The sequence below is a fragment of the Solea senegalensis genome, linkage group LG4, assembly GCF_019176455.1.
Source record: "Solea senegalensis isolate Sse05_10M linkage group LG4, IFAPA_SoseM_1, whole genome shotgun sequence".
NCBI classification, from domain to species: Eukaryota; Metazoa; Chordata; class Actinopteri; order Pleuronectiformes; family Soleidae; genus Solea; species Solea senegalensis.
The window spans coordinates 12,608,692-12,631,145 of NC_058024.1; the positions used below are offsets into that span (position 1 = coordinate 12,608,692).

General features: G+C 40.6%; 1 protein-coding gene across 1 annotated transcript in view; it reads right to left on the bottom strand.

Annotated features, from left to right (window-relative positions):
- The window catches only part of ptprga (protein tyrosine phosphatase receptor type Ga), a 353,219-nt gene that overhangs the window by 48,260 nt on the left and 282,505 nt on the right, over nucleotides 1-22,454 (bottom strand). The window contains exon 7 of the mRNA XM_044023374.1: nucleotides 14,033-14,190. Within this exon, the coding sequence (XP_043879309.1) occupies nucleotides 14,033-14,190 (158 nt within the window). The remainder of the gene's footprint in view (nucleotides 1-14,032; nucleotides 14,191-22,454) is intronic.

The following is a 22,454-nucleotide window of genomic DNA, read 5'->3' on the forward strand; positions in this document are numbered from 1 at the left end:
AGTACTGTTGTCACATTATTTGCATAAACAGTGTCTGAAGCCCATCAGCAGTCTAGAGTAGGTAAATCTAGCTGCCAGGCGCATGATGGATGATGAATTATTGAAAATGGCAAATTTTCGGATCCTATTGCCTTCAAAACTTGGCCAAACAATGCATGCATGTACCGAGCAAAACTATTCACATTTGACTGAACCAAATTCAGTCACACCATTGTCATGTTTCGGATACTAGTAAGCAGGTGTGGAAGGATGGACAATGATCCAAGAAGCAAATAGGACGGGGAATAGATGCTGAAGCCACTGCCTCTGTTAGTTTTTAAACCCTATATAAACATCAAGTATTATCCTCTGCGAAACAATTTTGTCAAAGTGGTTTTAATCTGAAATTAGTTGCTATGCAATCAAGCTGTGAACATTTTGTACTGCGTTGGTTAGATGTTGAAGTTGGCCTCTTCCTGTTGCCATTTGTCAAACGCGTGCTGTGTTGCAAGACGGGCGAGCAGACATGGATTTGCACTGTGTGATTGAAGTGTCATCTCTCTGCCTGTGTTGGCAGATGGATACTCTGTACAATGTGTTTGGAAGCAGCGCACTCAGACAAACAGCTTGTGTGCAAGCAAGTGCTGAGAAGGAGAGAGGGGGAGGGGGGGGTGTGCTAGGAAGCCGATTCAGTGTTATTAAGGTAAAAATCTCTGTGATAAATCTGTGACAGGACATTTTTCTGCAACTCTCTTGAGGCTGTATGGCAATCACATAATATGAAAAGGAGACCAAGCCATAGCAAAACAATGTGTCCAGCTGGGCCGTAATTTATTGCATATTACTATACTATATTTTAAAGGTCTAAAGTGTAAAAGGTAGTTTTGCATTAATGGTAAGACATTGAATATACCCATTTGTTTGAATAAGTGTACAATCACTCTGAAATTTGGTTTTCATAGCTAATCGAATACTATTTATATTTACTTCCTGCTTTAGGGAGGCACCAAGCATGATCATCAAGATTTGGGAACCCTTATTTAAAAATGGCCCATTTACCATTTGTAACACAGTCAGTCTTCATATGCTGCCACTGAAGGATGTGGCCCCTGCATTGGGATGCATCTAGACTGTCTACGCCTGTAAATTATAATGACAAGTTCAATCTATAAATCACGTTCCTCAGCAGCTGTTGTGGTGTACTTGAAGAGGAAACTGCCTCCAACACTGTTCCAAAATCCCCTAGAGACCATGAATATCAACACCAAACGGTAGGACAGTGGAGGCAGTTGGTGTTTAGATATCTTTGTCTGCAGCAAAAGTGATGCATTGTTCCATGCATCACTTTGTTCCATTTGCAAGGGTAAAATAATAGCAGCTAGGAAGTTTACTTTTTTTCCTGAGCAGAATGTGATTGCATCAAACCCAAATCCCACCCCCCCTGAGCTGCTGCAAAGCAAATGTAAAATGGCCATAAAACATCAGGCTGCCAGCATTGTTGACCACCTTTAGGGGTGACTTTCTCAAATGACAAAAGTCAGGTGTGAGCATCTAAGCAAAGGATTAATAAAAAACTCCACTGTTTACAGAGCCATATTTAACCCCAAGGGTTTTGGCTGGACAGACAAAAAAATCATGTCATGCAGCATAATAAATAAAAACAACAACATCTAAACACAGATCTATTCCAGATCCTTGCTGTGCACTACTGATATAACATTAGCATTTTCTTTTTAAGATGCAGGTTTCAGTTCTCATTATGTCTTTGTAAAACTGCTGTGGGCTGGCATTTATTGTTTCTTAAACTAAGGGTGAAATCAGTTGGCCTAAGTCCAGTGGAGTTTACTTTAATCCTAAAACAAGTCCTTAATTCCTGTGTAGCCCCCGAAAACATTAAATGGAGAAGAACAAGAGATTCAATCAAATCAAAAGGCAACAATAAAGGACATCCAGGGTCCATGTACTTGATGGCCATCAAATTCTCATTTTGGAATGTTCTCAAAATGGAATGTTGTTTTTTTTTCGGTATGTCTTTATCCAGTTACTTTTGAAGCTAAATTGAAGTTGAACTCGCTCCAAATATTGCTGAGGTAGTTTTTTTTTTTATTGACCATCAACCTTTTGTTTTTCATTTAACTATTTCTAAATGGTAATCGTGGCAACGGCTCGTTTTCCAATTTTGCTTTTATTTTCTCAAAATGAAAACTCGATTTGCCATCAAGGACACGGACCATCCGGCATTTCATTTCCTTTCTACTTCTTGGAATCGTTTTTTCCATTGTCGCTCAGAAGTGAGGACTCTTCACCAATCAATTAATGGACTGGACTGTGTCAAGCTCCTCCATATACTGTAGGTGTCAAACCACAGGGAAGGGTGTAAAAAAAGAACATGTTTGGTTGTCTTCATAACTTTTAACAATCAAAACGTAAATAATTGCCAAACTGACCTCAACACTTGGTGGAAATGGGGGTTAGGATAACTGGATGCTGTGTTCCAGGATTGTTACCCAGAACTTCAAGTCTACAGAAGTGCTTGGCGACAGAGCACTCTCAGTGTTTGTGATGCTTTGAAAGATATAACAGGATTCTCTGATTGAAAGTTTGAAAGTACATTACTAAAGAACTTTGAGATCCATGTTATTTTTTTGATAACTACAAGGTGATCGAGTGCATCAATAAATAGTTATTAATAGCAAACAAAAAACTGATTGTCTATCATTTTTATTGTTCCAGTGTCTCCAAACACATTTTGTACTATTGAAAATAAAACAATACTTCAGGAGTGCTACTTTGTTGTGGTTAGGGAGCCAAACAATCTAATACAACTTGAGAAATCTGAGACAATCAGAAGGGTGAACATTAAAAAGCCTTGACTATTTCATGGCGATTGAATTATATCAACATCAAACAAGCCAATGTGTTTTAGACATCAATGCCTTCATCAAGGCAAACATGTTGTACTGTATCTGCAGACCTGTGTTGTAGGAGTCCAAATACAATCTATTCTACTGTGTTCATAGCTTGTAACTGTGGACTTGCACTGTTTGTGTGAATTACTATTTATAGCTTGTGTTTGTGCTCCCACATTGCACTGCAGTTGCACAAGACTGAAAGCACTTTTGCGATCCTCAACTTTTTGATCACCTGCAGACGGTATCACTTCACTCTACTGCCTCGTACGAGGCCATGTATCTCCAGCCTCCACATCCTGGAAATCTGAGCTGAAATCACTATGCCATCAGAGTACAAAGTCTCAGTCACAGCAGAGGAAGATTCACTGACAGTATATGCAGATTATAGGCAGTTTGTATCTGTTGCTATAGGGAACAACACCTTCTATCAAAGAAATGAAATCGGAATAGAATTCACACTGTTCTTCGCCACACTGAGTTACCACTACCTAGACCTAAAGCTATGTTTTTTTTTTCTTTTATATTTACAGGCAGTAAATACGACATATTCACTCTATGCTCTCTAAAGGGAGGAAACAGCGGCAGTTTGCATTCCCTCAAATGCATACTGTATGTAGTGCTGTCACTGTGGCTTCGGGGAGACTGAGAGATCTGTCATTGCTGCAGGCAGGAGCGATCAGACCAGCTGTAGGATCATGTTGACTTGGTTCAAACCCTGCAGAAAAGGGCAGAAACTGTTTCTGCATACATCTACCATTGTATCCAAAAAGCATTGACTTGCACGTCATTTGCAGATGAAAATATGGACACGTTTAGTCATTTGGGATTGTGGTATTTCGATGCTCTCTATATGACATATGGCTGTTTACTGCACCTGTGATTGAATTATTCAGGCCAAAATTGAGATTGATAGGGCACAGAGTTTAGTAGCATCATTTTGACAGGCAGACAATAATAGCTGTCCACTCAAAATTCTGTCATCGTGTTGTGATAAAACACTTTAAAGGTGCTAATGTATATGTAAATTGTGTAAGCCACAGATTATATTTCGCGCCCAGAAAATATCCAAACCAACATTTGGAGTGGAGAGTGACTTCTGTACATCATTTGTAGCCTGCCCTCTGCTGGTGTTACCTTTGTCCCGGGTGAACAAATTTAGCTATTGTGTTTTTATCCTCCAGCCAATAACAGTGATGAGGGATAAATGCTGAGCAGACAAACGCCTTTCACAAAGCAGAGCACATCTGGGGTTGATCTTCATGCACTGGCCAGTACTGCAGAGGATGGGGACGAAGAGTAATGTATAGTGATGGTGGTAAGAGGTGACCTCTTTTCTCTTACAGTATGTCGCTTTTGCTTTACACAGTTCGAGCACAACTCGGTTCGGTATCAGGCACGTCGTTTTCCATAACTACAGTACCTACGACATGGGCGGGGTTCTAGCACAGCTGTATGAAAATACAGTCGCTAAATTAAAATAAGACAGAAGGGGTCAGGTACCAGGTACAATCCCGAATGGAAAAATAAAGTAGAGCAGAGCCGAGTCCTGCTAGAACTGTTTTGTGTCTAAGCCTAAGTAGCTTGAAGCTTAAGTATTGGAATTTCCAAAAAGAATTAACATTCCCACAATAGCATAGATTGCAGAGTATATACAGGCTATCACCCAAGCTGAAGCAAGCTACGACATCTCGGGGGTAAAGCAGTGACTCATGTGACCTAATCTGTGAACATGCCCACGTATGAAAACCTTTTGCAGCCATAACTATAATTCCACTGCATGCATGCAGCCACTGGAGCTCAGGTGTTTATTTATTTACTCTTTATTGCTGTAAGTGAGCAGGGAGTGGATTTTGCCTCTCCTGTGTTGACAAACATCAGTTAATCTAGATGTGGTCTGTGGCTAGCGCTGGTGCCTCACTGGTTTCCAGTTTGAATCCCTGTTTGACCAAGTTGAGTTTGCATGAGCTCCCCGTGAATGTGACTTCTTTTCCCCTCGAGTACTCCTTCCTCCTACAAGCCAAATACATGCAGACTAAATACGAAATTGTGAGTGTAATTTGCTGTGTCTTTATGTGATGTACTGTGACCTCGTGTAAGCATGGCTAATTAATGAATTCATTCATTTAAAAGATGTATTTTTGTCATCATATTTCATCCAGACTGAAACCTGATGTGCGCATGTAGAGTAAAGGAACTGCCACCTCACAAGCGGACAATGCAGTTAAAATTTTCCCAAAGTCTGGTTTTGCTGTTTTCCATGAGCAGTGCCATATGCCATGTGAAAAAAATAAATAAATAATAATCTCACATGTCCGACTTGGAATTGCTCCTAGGAAATGAACCTCACCAGTAATTCCCACTTGGCAGCTCATATTTTGGGAAACTGTGATGCGAGACCAGCATCTTTGGTTGATACCCTCTGAGACATGGTTACCCTCTCTCCTGCACTCACACAAACACACATGTAAGGTGGACAAATACAACTGTGGCTAGTCGACATGTTCGTTTGAAAGGAAGGCATTTCATGTGAGTCGAGGCATCGATCTACTTTAAAAGCAGGTCCAGAGCAACCGCTGTATCTCCTGCTGACCTACTTCAAATATCATCCAAAACGAAAGGCTCATAGAAAGAGAAGAGATCAATGACACACAAAGAGGCAGACAATAAACAATAAGCAGAGTCTCCATCAGTTTTAATTCTCCCTCTAACATCTGTCATTTATCTTTCTACATAACGTTTTTTTTTTTCCACTCACTTCCCTCTTGACTTCAGCGGGTCATCATCATCACATGGTTACCTCTGGGTCATGTAGTGATAAACATCATAGCTTTCATTTAATCAGTGGTTAATACTGCATACAAAAAAATGTCTATGCCAAGAGCTTAGCCTTTAAGCCAGGGCCTCATCTTTTTTTGGCTTCACCCGTCATCGGTCATCACAGTGAATCGTCTGCCTCCATTTTGTCCTATCCCTATAACTGTCCTCATGTCCTCCTTCATAACATCCATGAATCTTATTTGGGGTCTTTCTCTTTCCTTCCTGACCGGCAGCTTCAACATCCTTTGTCCAATATGATTACTAGCCCTCCTCTGCATGTGACCAAACCATCTCAACCTCTTACTTTCCAAACCATTTAACCTAAACTGTCTCTCGAATATGCTTATTTGTAGTCTTGTCCATCCTGGTCACTCCCAACAAAAGTCCCAGCATCTTCAGCTCTGCCACCTCCAGCTCCTCCTCCCGTCTTTTAGACAGTGCCACTGTTTCTTAGCCATACATCATAACGACTCTCACTTCCATCTTGTAGGAAATGCCTTTCACTTTTTCTGCTATGCTTCTGTCACACATCACCCCTGACACTCGTCTCCACACACTCCACCCTGCCTGCACTTTCTTCTTCATCTCTCTTGAGCACTGTCCATTGCTTTGAATGGTTGACCTCGGGTAAACTGATCCGCTTTCACTACCTCTACTCCCTGCATCTTACCGTCATTCACACACAGGTATACTGTCCTGATCCTACCAACCTTCATTCCTCTCTCTCTCCGGTGCATATACGTCCACCTCTCCAGGCTCTCTTCCACCTGTCCCCTACTCTCACTACAGATTACAATATCATCTGCAAAGCACAGAGACACCTGCCTGACCTCATCTGTCAACCTGTCCGTCACCATTGCAACCCAGAAGGTCCTCAGAGCTGATTCCTTATATAATCCCACCTCCAACCTAAACCTGTCTGTCACTCTAACTGCACACCTCACCATCGTCTCACTGTCCTCATACATGTCCTTCACCACCCTCACATACTTCTCTGCCACTCCCGACTCCCTCATACAATACCACAGTTCCTCTCTTGGCACCCACTCATATGCTTTTTCTAGATCCACAAAGACTGCTGTCGCTATCTCCACTTTATTCCCTAACCAAGCATCAACAACTCTTTCCCACATCTTCATGGTACGACTGTTTAACTTTATTACTCTGTAAGTACTGCAGTCCTGCACATCACCCTTGTTCTTTCCTTGGTTCCTCTTCTTGGTAACCAAAACCATACAGACTACCATACAAAGCTGCCTAGCCACGTTCTCCCCTGGCATGACCTGTCAGACTCCTACCACTCTCCTCAAGTAACACTCTCTACTACTTCATCCAACTTACTCCAAAACTCTTCTTTCTCTTCTACCTGATGACCAACTCGTGGGGTATAAGCAACATTCCACATCACACCTTCATTTTCTAGCCTCACGCTCATGATTCTGTCGGACACTCTCATCACCTCCAGAACACTCTTCACACTTCCTTCCAGCAAGATTACCCCTACCCCATTTAGCTTTCTAGCTAAACCATGGTAGAACACGTTTAATCCACCTCTGAGGCTATTCTTTCACAAATATGCATTCTAAAAACCCCTCAGTTGTATTTTCTGTCACTATGTTTAAGCTTTATGTATCTATAGAAAACCATGACATGTAACTACAGTATAGGCCTGCACTGTTAAATCTCCTCTAACAGCTTTCAGCCAATTCATCCTGGTGCTAGGCCTAGCATGGGACTACAGAAAAAATACTGAACTTGAGACTCAACAATGGGAGTAGCTGGTTGTGTGAGTCTGAGCTCAAACACGTACTAGATTATTAAAGACCAAAGGGCAGCCAGTCAGCACACGGTAACACAACACATCTTTACAATCACACACAAAGTTAAGCCTTGGCAGCCAGAACTGAACTCAATAATTGTTTTTCTTTTTGCTAATTCATCTGGTGTGTGTGTGTGAAGGGAAAAGCAGCTGCATACAGCCATGTGGGTATATAGTGTAGCTGGTTGAATAAGCTGAAAACAAGATTCCCTGTGTTGAATATAACTCTAACTAACAGCCCACATCTTTGATTTGTTTACTCATTCAAATAAGAATTCCTGCTGTGTTCTTTTGCTTTTCCATCTGGGTTAAAAAGAAGACGAGCACATTGGATATAAATAAGAAATTGGGTTTAGAATGATTCTGATAAACTACTCATGTACTGGGAAGTAAACATGGGGGTGAGCTTGGATAAGGTCCTTGTAGCAGTATAGTTTTTTATACATCAGAGTCAGTCAGTCAGTCATCATCTAACCGCTTAATCCTCCACCAGAGGGTCGCGGGGGGTGCTGTGCCAATCTCAGCTACATCGGGCGATAGGCGGGGTACACCCTGGACAGTTCGCCAGTCCATCGCAGGGCCACACACAACCATTCACTCTCACACTCACTCCTACGGTCAATTTAGAGTGTCCAGTTTACCTAATCCCCACATTGCATGTTTTTGGACTGTGGGAGGAAGCCGGAGAACCCGGAGAGAACCCACGCACACACGGGGAGAACATGCAAACTCCATGCAGAAAGGCCCTTGTTCCAACCGGGGCATATTTCTTCTGTGTAGACCGTAATCAAAAAGTCCAACTTTGTTTTGTTTTTCTTTGTTTTTGTATTATTATTATTGTTCACGTTTCTATGGTTTGCACCATCTCCAGTCAGAGGTGTGCTGCTCCTACTCTTTTGAGTAATAATGTGAATAAACTGAATAATATCCTGTGAAGGTGTAGTGGTTAGCGCTCTCGCCTTTGCAGCAAGAAGACCTGGGTTCGAGCCCCGGTTGGAACAATGGCCTTTCTGCATGGAGTTTGCATATTCTCCCCGTGTGTGTGTGTGGGTTTTCTCCGGGTTCTCTGGCTTCCTCCCCCAGTCCAAAAACGGGGCTGTAAATTGGACACCCTACATTTACCATGAGAGTGAATGGTTGTTTGTCTGTGTGTGTGTCCAGCTGTAGTGTGATGTCAGCTTACCTAGTAAGAACTTATTTCCTTCCCTTTCAGGTGGTTTGGTCATATAACCACAGTCAACCAAAATGTGTTCTGAATAACACATTTGCCAAGTTATTGGCAAATAACTTATGGGCAAATATTAGAAAGACGGTGGAGATAAAATTGACCAGAAAACTTTTTTTTACCATTATTCTGTATAAGTGGTGTCACAAAGACGTCACAAAGAGCATCACATCCTCTTTGGCTCACTGCCTCTCTAATCATTCTGCCTCCATCTCTTGTGTGTGTGTGTGTGTAATGCCCCCTTCACTGCCTCATTCCATCGACCTGGTCTGTTGACGTCAAATAGAGCAGCCAATAATTGCACGTTTGGCTCACTCCTCTGCCGCATGACTGCAAAGGGCTGTTAAAAAAACAAAACAACTTTTTTGCCTCCCCTCCAAACTCCCTGCTGTGTCGCTGCTGTCCTGTTCAAAGTGATGACTCTTATTTCAGTCGTTCAGCTTTTTCAGTGAGATGATGGAGTTTTATAATCACATTAACAGTTTATTTTTGCACACTGACGTAACTGGAAACATTTGAAAAACAGCAGTTGCAAAACTTTAAAGAAATGTCTGTTACATTCAAGTCATTGATAAATCATTTCACAGAATGCTGAATTAGCCTGTATTTCCCAGTGCAGTGTTGCTTACATCTTGCGTCAACCACCATCATTCCTGCCCAGGAAGTGATTAATGTTATGTTAATGACAGAGACAACTGCAAACAGGTTGGAGTATGACTATGTACATAAAGAAAACAAAAAGTTTCAAAAGTGCTTATAACGCTGAAATAAATGTGGCTGTTCAGCAATTTGATGAGGGAAACATTACTTGCCTCCACAGAGCCCTGCTCTGCTGCTGTATAGACACAAATGCTCCCTCGGTCAGGACTGATACTATTGCTTGACAGAGTCTATTTTCAAATGAAGCACACATACAAATAACAGAGGCAGAACAATAACATCATAAAAAAAAAATAAAAAAAACTCTTGTCTTTGCTGCGGCTAAACTGTGATCCTAAGTTTCCAATCTGTAGACAGAGAACTGCATAGAACTGGAACTGTTTGCAGTCTATCTGGTATGACCACTCCTGTGCTTCTGGACTCCTTTGGGGGATTAGTCGGCTGTTGTGTATTACACTTCCCTTAGCACCTGATCCAAAAACTCTGGGGTAATATTTTTAATTAGAGTGTTAGAGTTTCATATATAAATGTATGTACGGTGATAGTGCAGTTCCACCAAGGACTTCTCTTTCTCTTCAACATCAGATTATTCCCTCCACCACCATTATTTTGATTCTACATTTGTGTCTGTGGTAATTAAATTCAGTAAAATGCCACAGGCATTAATTTACTGCACCACTGACTGAGGGAAAACAGCATCATATATTTAGTCATTTAAATCGTATTACTCTTCAGCTTTTATATTCCCCTTGTTAAAAATTGGTCATGAAATGGATGCAAAATGTTCAGTAACTGTTAAAAGAAAAGAAGAGTGACCGTTGTGTGCATGTACATAGAGATTCTCTGCCTTCCGACACAACGTGACTGTACAAAAAAACAGGCAGCAGAAGTTTGGTGGCTCAGTGGAGTGAAATTTCTTCTGCACTCGGCTCAGTGCTGATAGCAGCACATGGGTTTATTAATGGGCATTCATCGGCGGAACCGTGCCTCCAGGTGACATCCCATAAAACTCAGAGCAGTAGCTTGCTTAGGAAAAGATTTATTCATAATTCACATAGCTCCTAAACACCTAAATATAACTTTTCACGCAGAAAAAATATCCCTTCTTGACTTTTATTAAAGGAGCAATTCAGTGAAACACAAGTTTCATTTATCCTGGCCGCTTATGCTCACACCGAGATAATACATGATGGCGAGTTTATAGTTCGCCAGACGTAAAGGGCAGGTTCCACTAAATCGTCAGGGATGAAAGGGATGAGTCCAACTGACTTGGATGAAGTTGGAAAGATAGTCACAAATTCACAAGTGAAGTGTCGTCAAAACACCAACAACACCTCATTCTAATCCTCTGAACTGGACATACACTAATGCGTGTATTAGATTTTTGAGAAAATGAATATTAAAAAACACGATTCATATGCAGCGATCCCCACACACACACACACACATAGTTAATTTGACACATCAATAGTCTACTGGTGATTATACCAGACCTCTTTAGAATAAATGTGCTCTGTAATTTTGGTGAAATTTAAAAGTCTGTTCAATAACTCATCTCTTGCAGTGTAGCATCACCAAATAATGAACTACAGCACTTAGTTCAATAAAATGTGTTTTGGTTCATATTTGCTCAAATGTGTTTTTTAAAATTTGGCTTATATTATACTAGATAATTCACTTCTTATGAAATGTCATGGATTCACACATTCATGGTGTTCCCATTGTCAAGTGATGAAGGCTGTGTAGGAGTAAGAGCAAAAGCATAAAAGCGTAAAAGCAATCATTTGAAACTGCTTTTTCCTCTTGTGTATAACCTTTTATACTGATTGAAATAATAAATCCAAAATTGGCAAGAATATAATTTGAAGTCATAGATAATTAACAAAGACCGTATTATATTCCAGGGAATTTTTTGTTCTTTTACACAAACAGCTGAGTTAATTAATTTCAGTGAACCTGCCATGGGCTGTGGCACTCACAGTGCTTATTAAGTCTGTCCCTAGCTTTTATTTGAAGTTCAACCTTAATGTGAACTCGACCCACACATTTGCATTGGTGACATTTTTGGCAGTGCTGAGATGGCAGGAATATACATATATATATATATATATATATATAAATATTTAAGTTTTGCATCATCATAGATGAATGGGAGAATCAGATATAACCCTCTACAGTAATAGTGGCCACAGTACAGCGTGAATGTAGTCACAAATTCACAAACAGAATGGGTTTTATTTTTTGAATGGATGCTAGTGCAGTAATTCCACACGGCATCAGTTGAATGTCAGAGCAAACCTGTGTCTGACGCCGTACTGGAAAGAGAAACGGATATGCAGAGAATAGAGGTTAAACAGAACATTAAGATGCAGTGATGGACAGGAAGAGACAACAGTGTGGTGTCAGCTGACAGCATGTGCACACAGCAGTGTCATCCTGACAATGAAGCTTGGCCCTGGAGAAACCCTCCAATCCACTTAGGCTCTCATGGAACTGAAAGACTGAAACCAACTCAGGAATATCAAATGGAAAAGATGTAAATGAGTGTGCACTTGTCTAATATGTATATGGATTATACTGTATAATATATAAATATGGATATTCTTCACTCTCAATGTAAAAAAAGCCTCTGATTAAATATTTACTCTATATGTAAAGACTGAAACAGCCTTTCAAAGACAATTCCCACTTTGGTATTTGACAGCCCGTGCTAGTTTATGAAGGAGCTGCCAAATTTAAACATGAAAAAATATACCTAATATTACTGGGTCACCTAAAATGACCAAAGACAAATAAATCTACAAACATATTAAATAAATACACAAAGAAAGACAAAAGAAAATATAGTCTGGTGAAAAAGAAGTCTATATATTCACTTATTTATTTCTGTATCTGTTATTCAGGTTGCAGTGAATGATATTTAGGAGGGTTAATTGGCAGAAATGGAATATTTAGTGTATAATTTGCTCAAAGAAAAAAAACAAAGTTTGGTTTTTGCAGCCTGATAATTAGCCTTCATGCTCCGCCACATTTTCTATGGCAGCCTGGACCTGCATTTTGTATTTTGAAGTGAAAGTTTACCACGCAAATGACAGGGAAAGGCTCTACCCGCATAACTGGGAGGAAACAATAGAGAGAGAGTGAGAGTGAAAGAGTGGAGAGACTTCTGAAAGTATTTATATCCTCAGTCCTCAGATAGTCGCCTTGTGCAGTCTCACCATTAGATGTCATCGAGTTTTAACACTGGACCTTAATCCAGGATTTGTTATAGCCGTAAAAGAGGGAGCTGTCATTCACAAAGGGTAGTCAACTTTGTCAACTCACAAAATGAAGGTCAGGAAACCACGGAGCATCAACAACAACCACAACACACTCGTCAGAGCAACACAAATGACCGCTTTTTCTACAGTCTCTGAGAGCAAGAACACATATTAGGAATAAAGGTATGTGAGTCACTCTTCTTCCAAAAGAACAGTCATGGAGTTCATGGTAAGTGAGAGCAGGGAGAAGGCAGTCATCAGACGGTACTGCTCAAAAGATTGTGAAGACAGAGAGTACAGTTCACGCACCTTGTTCTTGGTTTGTAATAAATATTTGTCCAGAATATAAACATAAAGACTTGTTATGTTCGGCTCAAATTACCCAGCCTGAAAATAAGTAGTCCAGGTCAGTCCGTGGGTATTCTATTTCACTGTATTTGTTTTCTTGTATTTGGCCTGAACAAGAATATGCTACAGAAACACATCAAAGGGAACATCTTTCTTTCTTTCTTTCCTTCTTTCTTTCTTTTTTGTACCCTTTTCCACCCTGACGATGATTTAATTACGCACTTATGGCTAAGTATGTTTTTGTCATGCATAAACTATCTCATCTTCTCGAGGTGACAAACTATGTGTGTGATATTTGGAGGATTAGTTTCCTGCAGTGGCAAGAATGAATTCTCCTGGAACACAATGATATATGGAAGAGCCTGTTAGCCTGAAATAATGCACTTAACACAGTTAAGTCCTGATTAGAAGCCAATTAACTGCTGTTAAATGTCAGGATAATGTCCCACACTATACTAGGTGTTCTAAACTTTTTGTGATTGTTGTAAAGTAGCTACCGTGGATGCCATGATGGACACAGGGACAAGACAATTCTAAAGGTTCAACTACTGGAGGACTCCTATGCTAACTCATCCCTTTCCCGGGTTCATCAAGGAATTATGGTGACCTTTGCATACCAGAAAGGATTTTTTGTTTGTATTTGCATGCGGAGCTTTTGCCTTAAAATGCTGGCTGGTTTGTCTATTTAGGCTGCTGTAGAAAATGGTGGCACAAGGCCCTTGTCTAAAGTATAGACGGCTTATTCTAAGGCTTCAAAATACAACCAGTTTTTTGTATTATTATTATTATTTTAAAGTGATACACACTTATAGAAACATAATTATGGGTTCTGTAGTCAATTTCTGACCACAAACATAATTCACCATTACATTGTGCAATCAGCTGTATCATCACAATGACACATATTAAGCCATTTAAGCTATAAGAGTTTAATATTTTCAGGTAATAATGTTTTTTTTAGTTTAGAAAACTTTTTGTGTGTGTGTGTGTGTGTGTTCTCTGTGCTTGTCACCTGTTTGTATGAGACGGAGATGGGTTTGCTGAAGATGATCCACTCCACCACCTTACTGCAGGGCGGCGTGGTAAGGGAGCCAGTGTAGCGATAGTAACTTCCTAGCGAGGACGGCAGCAGGTCCTTCAGTACAAACGGCTCCAGAAACGTCTCTTTCTCTGTATGAAAGAAAGGCAGAGCAAAGGGTTCAGATCAATACAACACCAAATACACAACACTGTTTCTCTTCAAACTACGGCTTTCTGGAGCAGACCCAAGTGCTACTGTTTCACAGCCTTTAGGTTGATGCTATTGATTTCATTTGCATTGTGTCGCCCGTGTTCAGCGTCCCCCCCAGTGACAGACGTAACTGTGCGGAACATCGACGGCACCTGCAGCATCACATCGCCAGGCACAAATGTTGACACAGTGGAATGATTCACCGACAGTGTTTGCTCTGAACAAAAATCACCACTGATATGAAACACAGTCAGGTCTGTAATGAAACGATAACCAAGGCTTCAACTCTGTTGACTTTTTAAATTATTCTTTTCGACTGACAATACAGATCACACAGAAATGATAATGTTATTTACACAACACCCATTTTTTTCCCCCTTTGGCTGTCCTTGAGCTCCCTCTGGCATCACAAGACAGAATCCGTTATGTATTTGTAGTAGACATTAGAATAGTGGTACCTGATCTGAGCTGTTTTGTTGCGTGACAGTGAAATTTTTAGACTTTCTCTTTGACAGACTTATCATCTGCATCTGTCCATCCATCCATTTTTACCACTTTATCCTCCACAGGAGGGTCTTGGCGGGATGCAGTGCCAATCTCAGCTGACATATAGGGTGATAGGCCATTTCACCTGTCCATCCCAGGGCCACATATAGAGACAAACAATATGTCTCACACCTATGGTCAATTTAGAGTGTCCAATTTATCTAATACCTAATCCCCATATTGCATGTTCTTGGACTGTGGGAGGAATCTGGAGAAAACCCACGCACACACGGGGAGAACATGCAGAAAGACCCTTGATGCAAAAATACTACCCCTATTCTAGTAATACAAAGCTAAATGCTAATCGGTGAAGTATTCCTTTAAGCAATTAAATTACAAGGACCAGAAAGTGGAGTTGGCATCTTAAAATAACGAGTTGTTGGTCCCCTGATGAAAATAAATAGTAAAGAAAAGAACAAAAAGAGCATAGAGGAGAGTCCACTTGGTTCACAAACTTCCACTTTAACACTTTCTGATGTCTGTAAGACAGTTTGTGGAGGGCCCTGTTTTCTGTAAAAAGTCCCAGCTCTGGGTATTTGCTAATTTGATAAATCTTTATGTCACATTATTAATAATACACACTCTGATTGGTGGGGAAAGGACTGAAGCAAAACTTCACTTTTACCAAAATCTAATTTGGTCTATAAAAAAATAAAATGTGCTATATACTGCTCAGCGAAATAAAAAAGCAAGGAAAAAAACCTTTTGGTTTGCAAAAGGCTTTATCTCTTCAAAATGTTCTAAAGGTCAACAATATTACGTCAGTATGTTGATCATCACCTTAATAGCTCACGGCTAATCTTCTTTGGTGCATTTGTGGAGAGAAAAGGTTGATGAAAAGGATGACGCGAAGAGAGAAGTGCGAGTGCAAGAGTCGACAGAAGTGAACTGTAAAGCAAAGGGAGAGGTGTAAAAAAAAAGATTATGAGAAAAGATGAGAAGAAAGGGAGAATTTGGAAGAGGCATTTGAATATTTCAAAGAAAACATGTCAGGGATAAATTAAAAATAAAGTGTTAAAGAGAATGGCCGGGTGTCTGTAATTCAAATGCACGCAGCAGGGAGGGTTACATAAGAGGGACGCAATGTCTTTATCAGCAAAATGGACAATCCCCTTCCTCTTTGCCATTCCACTGACATGGCCTGTCTGTCTCTGCCTTCCCCAAAGGAAACTTCAAGGAATCCATGCAATACAGCAGCAGTCAGAGAGAGGAGGGTGCTGATAGAGGCAGTGGGGCGGGGGCCAGCGAGAACGTACTAGGGGAATGCAAAAATGATGACATGGGCATCCCAATCAGTAGCTCTCAAGCATCTACTGAACCCACATGTTTACAGACACGTCTCGCTTCCAAAGTTTAAGGAAAGGCACGCGTTGGGAGAACAAATGCATCACTCACGTATGCTCTTGATGCCACATGTAAGCAAAGAGAGCTTAAAAGAGGAGGCCATTTGATGCGGTGTAGTGGATTGTGCGACGGCATCGTTGTGTGGGTCCGCTTTGGCAGCAGCGATGGTGCAGAAGGGCCCCAAGAAGTGAACATTAGTTCTTGCACGGCAAGTATTTTAAGCACCAAGCCTGCGGCGAAGCGTCAGAACAGCTGTCCGTTGGTTTAATCGTCCCTCTGTGTCCTCAGTCAAGTCTTAATATTTCATTCCTCGGTGACGGAAAAGCACACATGTTCGGCACAAAGTCACTTTTTGGGAGGCACCCAAGGACTTTGAGTGTGTGTGACAGTATATGGTGCCAGTATTGATGGTGACTGCTGCCATAGCACTATTGTCTTGATTCAATTTGTCGCGGGGATCCAAAGAATTTGAAATGTGTGATGGAACCGTTATAGATACCAGATGTGTTCACGTAACAACGACTCTCTCTGAAAGACTTTTGTTTCCTCCAGATTTTCACAAATGTCAGTGCCACTTGAGACATTATAGAGAAGAACACTCACAATAGCATGCCAGAGGTGGTCGAGTACAAGCATCCTGCCCCTTCCTCTCATCCATCATGTGATAAAGATTTCACGTATGGGAGCATCACCCATCACTTGCCAAATTTAAAGTAGCGCTGTAATGAAATGGATTCATTTAGAGTTAAAGTGGTCCAGCTCAGCAAACGTCTCCGTAACGCTATTCATTTAAATGTGTGAAAGTGTGCATCAGCATCTGTGTATTATTATGTGTATCTGAATGGATTATCCATGGGATGTCATACAAAACAATCCTCTTGTGTTGTGTCGAGTCAAAGATTTGACTATGCTATAGAGTTTCTATAGCATTACTTCACAGATCAAACAGGTAGTATTTTAACACTGGTTTAGTACTTAGACTGTTATATTTCATTTCCATGAGCCTCTGTTGCACTTTCTTTTAAGCGATTACATTTGAGTTGCAAAGCGCTCTCCTACGCAGCCCATTATTAACGATGAGTGTCAACATGTATTTGATGTTTGTCACTGGGTTTCCATGAGCATCATTAAGCATCTCTGATGAAATAGTGTAAAAATTGTTTCCTTTACCTCTAAACCTCTTAAAACAGCGCGGCAGTATGGATCTTTGTGCGGTTCTGGAGGGCGGGTGACATCTTTTATTAAAAAAAAAGATGACACATTTCACTTCAAACTCCTGGAATGTTATGGTAATTTTCGAGAACAAAAGAAGCAGGGACTCGTTTATCTGCACTGCGGTTAGATTGCTTCATTTGCCCACAGAATGAGGTGGCATTTTTATTTGCATGGATGAGAACTTTGTATTTTGCAGTGATAAGTGGGTTTTTACTGCAAAACATGGTGCTAATGACTCCCTCTACAGTCTAATCAACAGATGGTAAATGCTGAGATTCATTGTGTGGATTTTATTAGGACTTTGTGTTTTTTGCCTCTTCTTAATTGTTTTTTTTCTACCATAGCTTATGTGCATGAATAATGCTTCACATTACAATATACATTACAGTATAACACACCCATTTTAAATGTCTTAACGTCTGACATTACATTAGGTTGCACTGCAAGGACTTTCATATTCCGCAGATGTGAGGGTCATGTTTTACTGGTCACCACTGGACGTTTGGATTGAATAGCTCAATTATTTCACATTTGCACACTTTGGTGTTTCTTTTGTAAGTTGGAGTAATGATCAACTTAAGGAATGAGGTTGGCAGGGAAATAGCTTAGTCAACTTTCAATTCATCATTTATCAACTTCAGGTGGATTTGTTACGTATGGAGCAAGAGCTGGGAATAAGCTCAGCTTTGCTTTATCTAAAGGCTTATTACAAGTCGTGTTATATTGAGCATGTCTGGCAACCAGCATGGAAATACTACATGATCAGGAAAATAACAGAAAAAGACGTTTGCAACATTTAATCTGTGGTTGAGAAATGTTTTTATAATCTTCATGAAATTGCATTTATCTCATTCAATTCCTTATTAAATCCAAGGTCAGAGCTCTGCCATTAAAAACAAAATTACATTTCCTCCTCCGCCACCAAACTGGCCTTTAGAGGACTATCTGAGGCCTGATGCAAACACTTAAATCGTCCTTGTCAACAGAGACGAACGGAAAAAGGCCATGCTGTATGTTCATTTCTAGACTGAAATATTTTAACTATTTAAGGACTATCTTATCTTATCTTAACTATAGCCCCCTTAGATTAAAGAAGTCACGATATGCATAAAATAGAGAGATCCACTTTGAATGGATCAGTTAAAAGATATGTAAGAATTAGTTTGCTTTATTATCATGGGGAAACTAATCATCCCAGGAGGTTTGTGTCCCAGGATTCATTGTGCAGCAGGAAGATGGCGGTAAATGACACCCAAACATTTGAGGAAAACACTTCTAAACAGAAGTAGCAGGCGTCAACATTAATAAATAGCCAACTCTACCTGTGTTTTATTTCATTACATGTTGCTTCAGCTCTCTAATATGTCCAGCTCCAGCACTGTTGCTTGCTGACAGCATGAGGATTTAGCAAAGAGTAAAATCTCCCAAAGACCAGACCATCTCAACTGAGGCTAACCTGTGGGGTTTAAGACTTTAAGGCAGCTCCTGGCTCGTGAAACAACTCATGATCTTTCTAACGACCAGGCCAAGGATTTTTAGATATTAATAAATCAAAATGTCAGACTTTTGTCTGTCTCTGACCTGAGATGGGAAGAAACTGACTCCATTTGCCCTGATGAGAAACTGAGTTTGTCTGTGAAATGTGCTTATTTTTCAGACAGTCTCCTGAGCTGGAGGAGAAAGATAAATGCATACACTGCATGTCGATGGACTGTGGAATATTTAGGTCCTGAATGCTCAGTATAGTGCAGTGCATGCAGAAGTGTAACATTTAGCTGTGTACCTGCTCACCGCTTTGTAGCAACACTGTGTGATTTGCACTGTTATCTACTCAGGTGTCAGCGCTCCTGCTGCTCTCGTGTCACAGTCGTTAAATGAAGCCCTTCCTCCTTGCAGGCACAAATTACAAGTCCATTAATTCACTATTTTACTCACTGCACGCAGTCTCCGCTGACTTGGCACTGTGTGACCCTGATTGGCAATTAATTTTTAAAGGCCGTACATGGCTCATGGTGGTTTCCCCTGATTTAAGGTGGTGTGTCGACCCTGTCGCACTTGTATTGGAGTTCGAAGAAGAGAAATTATGTTACTAGTTTCTGTCCACTTCAGTTTATCTGCACTACTGAGGATGACTGAATCAAAGAGAGCTCCCCTTCGCATCTACCTGATGTGGATCCACTGCAGCGATCAGTGTCCGAGTGTTCCGAGTTACATCTATATCTGTAAATCTGTATCACTACCAAAGTGTGCAACTGTTTCATCATGTTATGACCCACCTTTAACTACCCAAAACTAGTAATTACGAAAGTGTGGGCCCTGCAGGTACCTTATGAATATGAAGTATGAGCTTTTAACCTATGGACGGAGATGCAGACTCAATCGCTTTAAAAACATTTATACCTTCATCCATCAGCATTCTAAATAGACTTTAAAAAGGGGGTAAGCAAAGAAGGAAAGGCATATTTGCTTGCACATTCATGGGCTGTATATGCAACATTCTGTTAAATGTCTGAGCAATACTATTTGGAATGCAGTCGGAAGTCCGTGCAATTTGGGAACAAGTGCAGTATATGTGGCCGTCTGCAATATTGACGGCTAACTCCTTTGTATTTATCTATTAACCCTAGAACACTGACGTCGGGTGACTTTCACCCACACAATTATGAATATGGGATTTTTATAAAGTTGCTGTTGTCTGAGTTACGTGGGTCCTTGGGTACCTTCACGCTGTTTACTGACAATATCGAAGGTGTCACTCCGGCAGTTTGCCCCGCCCCCTCCTCCGCCGGCCTGCCGGTCCTGATTACACACACCTGCTGACAATTAAGCCATGAGAACCTTAAAAACTCTCTGCTTCCTTGTTCCAGTGTGTTTTCGTCCAGGCCTGATCACCAGAGCTCCTCGTCACAGCCACAGGTTCCACAAGTTTTCGATCCTCTTAGTGAGCGATGCTTTCATTTGTACGTTTTCTTATCACAGCCTTTCTGCTGATACCTTAGTTAAGATTTATAGCCCTTTTGTTTTCCTCCTTGGGAGAGCCTTTTTAGGAACTCCAATCACTAGGATTGTGACTTACTTTTATTAGTTAGATTGATTAGATCCAATCATTTAGATTGCGTTTTGTTTTTGACCTCGTTCTTGGTTAGTTAAAGATCGCCAATCAATAGGATTGTGCTTAGTTAGAGTTAGTTTTCGTTTTGAAGTGTTTAGAGCTTTGTTTTCCTCCGTTTGGAGAGTTTTCTGTTTTTGAGTTTTAGGTGATAACCATAGTCTGAGTTTGTTTCCTCTTCGGAGTGATTTTTTGTTCCTTGTCCATAGTTCCGCAACGTTTCTTTTGAAGAGCGTTGCGTTCTCCATTTGTTATAGTTTTTCATAGCCTCGCTTTTGTTTTACCTCAGTAAAGAGGATCTGTCTTGTGTTTTGTTAACGAGGGCCAATAAAGACCATTAAAAGGTCTCTGCGTCTGAGTCCTCTCTGAACCATCTTGTCAGAAGGTAGGAGTGTTTCCCTGACCCCATCACTGTGTGTTTTTTTGGGCATGTGTTTGGGTGATTTTCCCCCAACATAAGTCATAGAGGGTAATATTTTTTTCTGGCTGTGCCTTTACCAGACAAGGCTCGCATGCCCCAGGAATGGGTAGACCAAATAACAAGTTCCCAGCGCCATTATTTTTTTTGGCAGGGATTTCAATTTCTCAAATTTTAGAGGCTTTGTTAAGGTTCCCCCGATGATGCCTTTTTTTGTTTTATGAGATGTATGTTTGGAAATAAGAGAGGAGTACTTCAATTTGGCATGTATTGTTTTACTTTAATTTAATTATGACGAGAAGTAGGTTTTTTTCAGGTTTATTATATCGGGTAAAATATACCCAGCGTTAGTGATGGTGTTACAAAAATGAACGTTAGTGTTCTGGGCTTCATGATGATTACATTGAGTACATTGCTTTCATTGTATTTATTGATTGTGATGTGTGATGCACCACCGTGCTCAAAATAAATTTCCCTAAGGAGAACATTGTATCGCATTGTGATCACTGATGATAACTGAGGCATTTTCATAAAATCAAGACAATCGATTTAAGAGTAGCATAGCATCAGAGAGGCTAAATAACATTAGACCATGGTTTCAAAATAAGTTTCTGTATATATTTTCCAAAAAAAACAACAACACGTGTATGACTCACATGTATGTGTGACTCATATCTTTACTATCTACCTTATGTTTGAATAACACAGCACAGTCACATAGTCACACAATTTTGTTTGCTGTAGATACATAAAGCTTGTAAATAATCTTATTGCTGCCCAGCGTGCTAGGCCCATCTCTGCAGCAGAACACAACGTAAGGTCTTTTATTTCCTCTTTCACTTGTAACTCCTGTGATTTTTTTCTTTTTTTTCCAAATGTGTGTTAGAAATGGGTCACTGTAGTAACGATCGCACCTCTGGACAATAAAGCCTTCACAACTCACCACACCATTAAAATGAATAGCTTGAGAGCAAAAGCGAGCAATCACTGTGCTCGTCTTCCTCCTCCTCCTCACTATAGCCACCTCTCATCTTTCACATCATCCCACAGCATCATTATCAGTTGTTGCATCTGCCTCCCAAAAGCCCCTGCAAACTGTTCAAAGACAATGGGCTCCTCTCTACGCTGCCAAAGCCTTTCATGAGTCTGCTATGTAAATCAGGTTGGGCTTTTTTTTTTTATATATATACTGTATATATACTGGGCTGATTTCACATGGATGGCAAGAAGCCACTCGCTGGCTAGCTGGTCAGAGGTCATTTGTTCCGGCGAGGTTTCATGTAAAATGCAACAAGGCATGAGGTACAAAGACAGTAGAGTCAGCCCTTTCGTACATGTCTGCCAGACAAGTCAGGCACCAAGAGGAGAGAGAGTGCTGTGAAAAATTTAACCACCCGCCGCTTCGTAGAGTAGCTCTAGTGGAGACAGGGAAAATTAACCAAGCAACCTTCCTGTGGGAGTGTGGCCTTGATTGAACTGGAGTAGTCTTTGTGTTAGATAAATTATGGAGGCAGGACATGTTTTTCCAAGACAGCTGAGCAGGAGATTAAGTGCAAGTATCATGCAGCGGG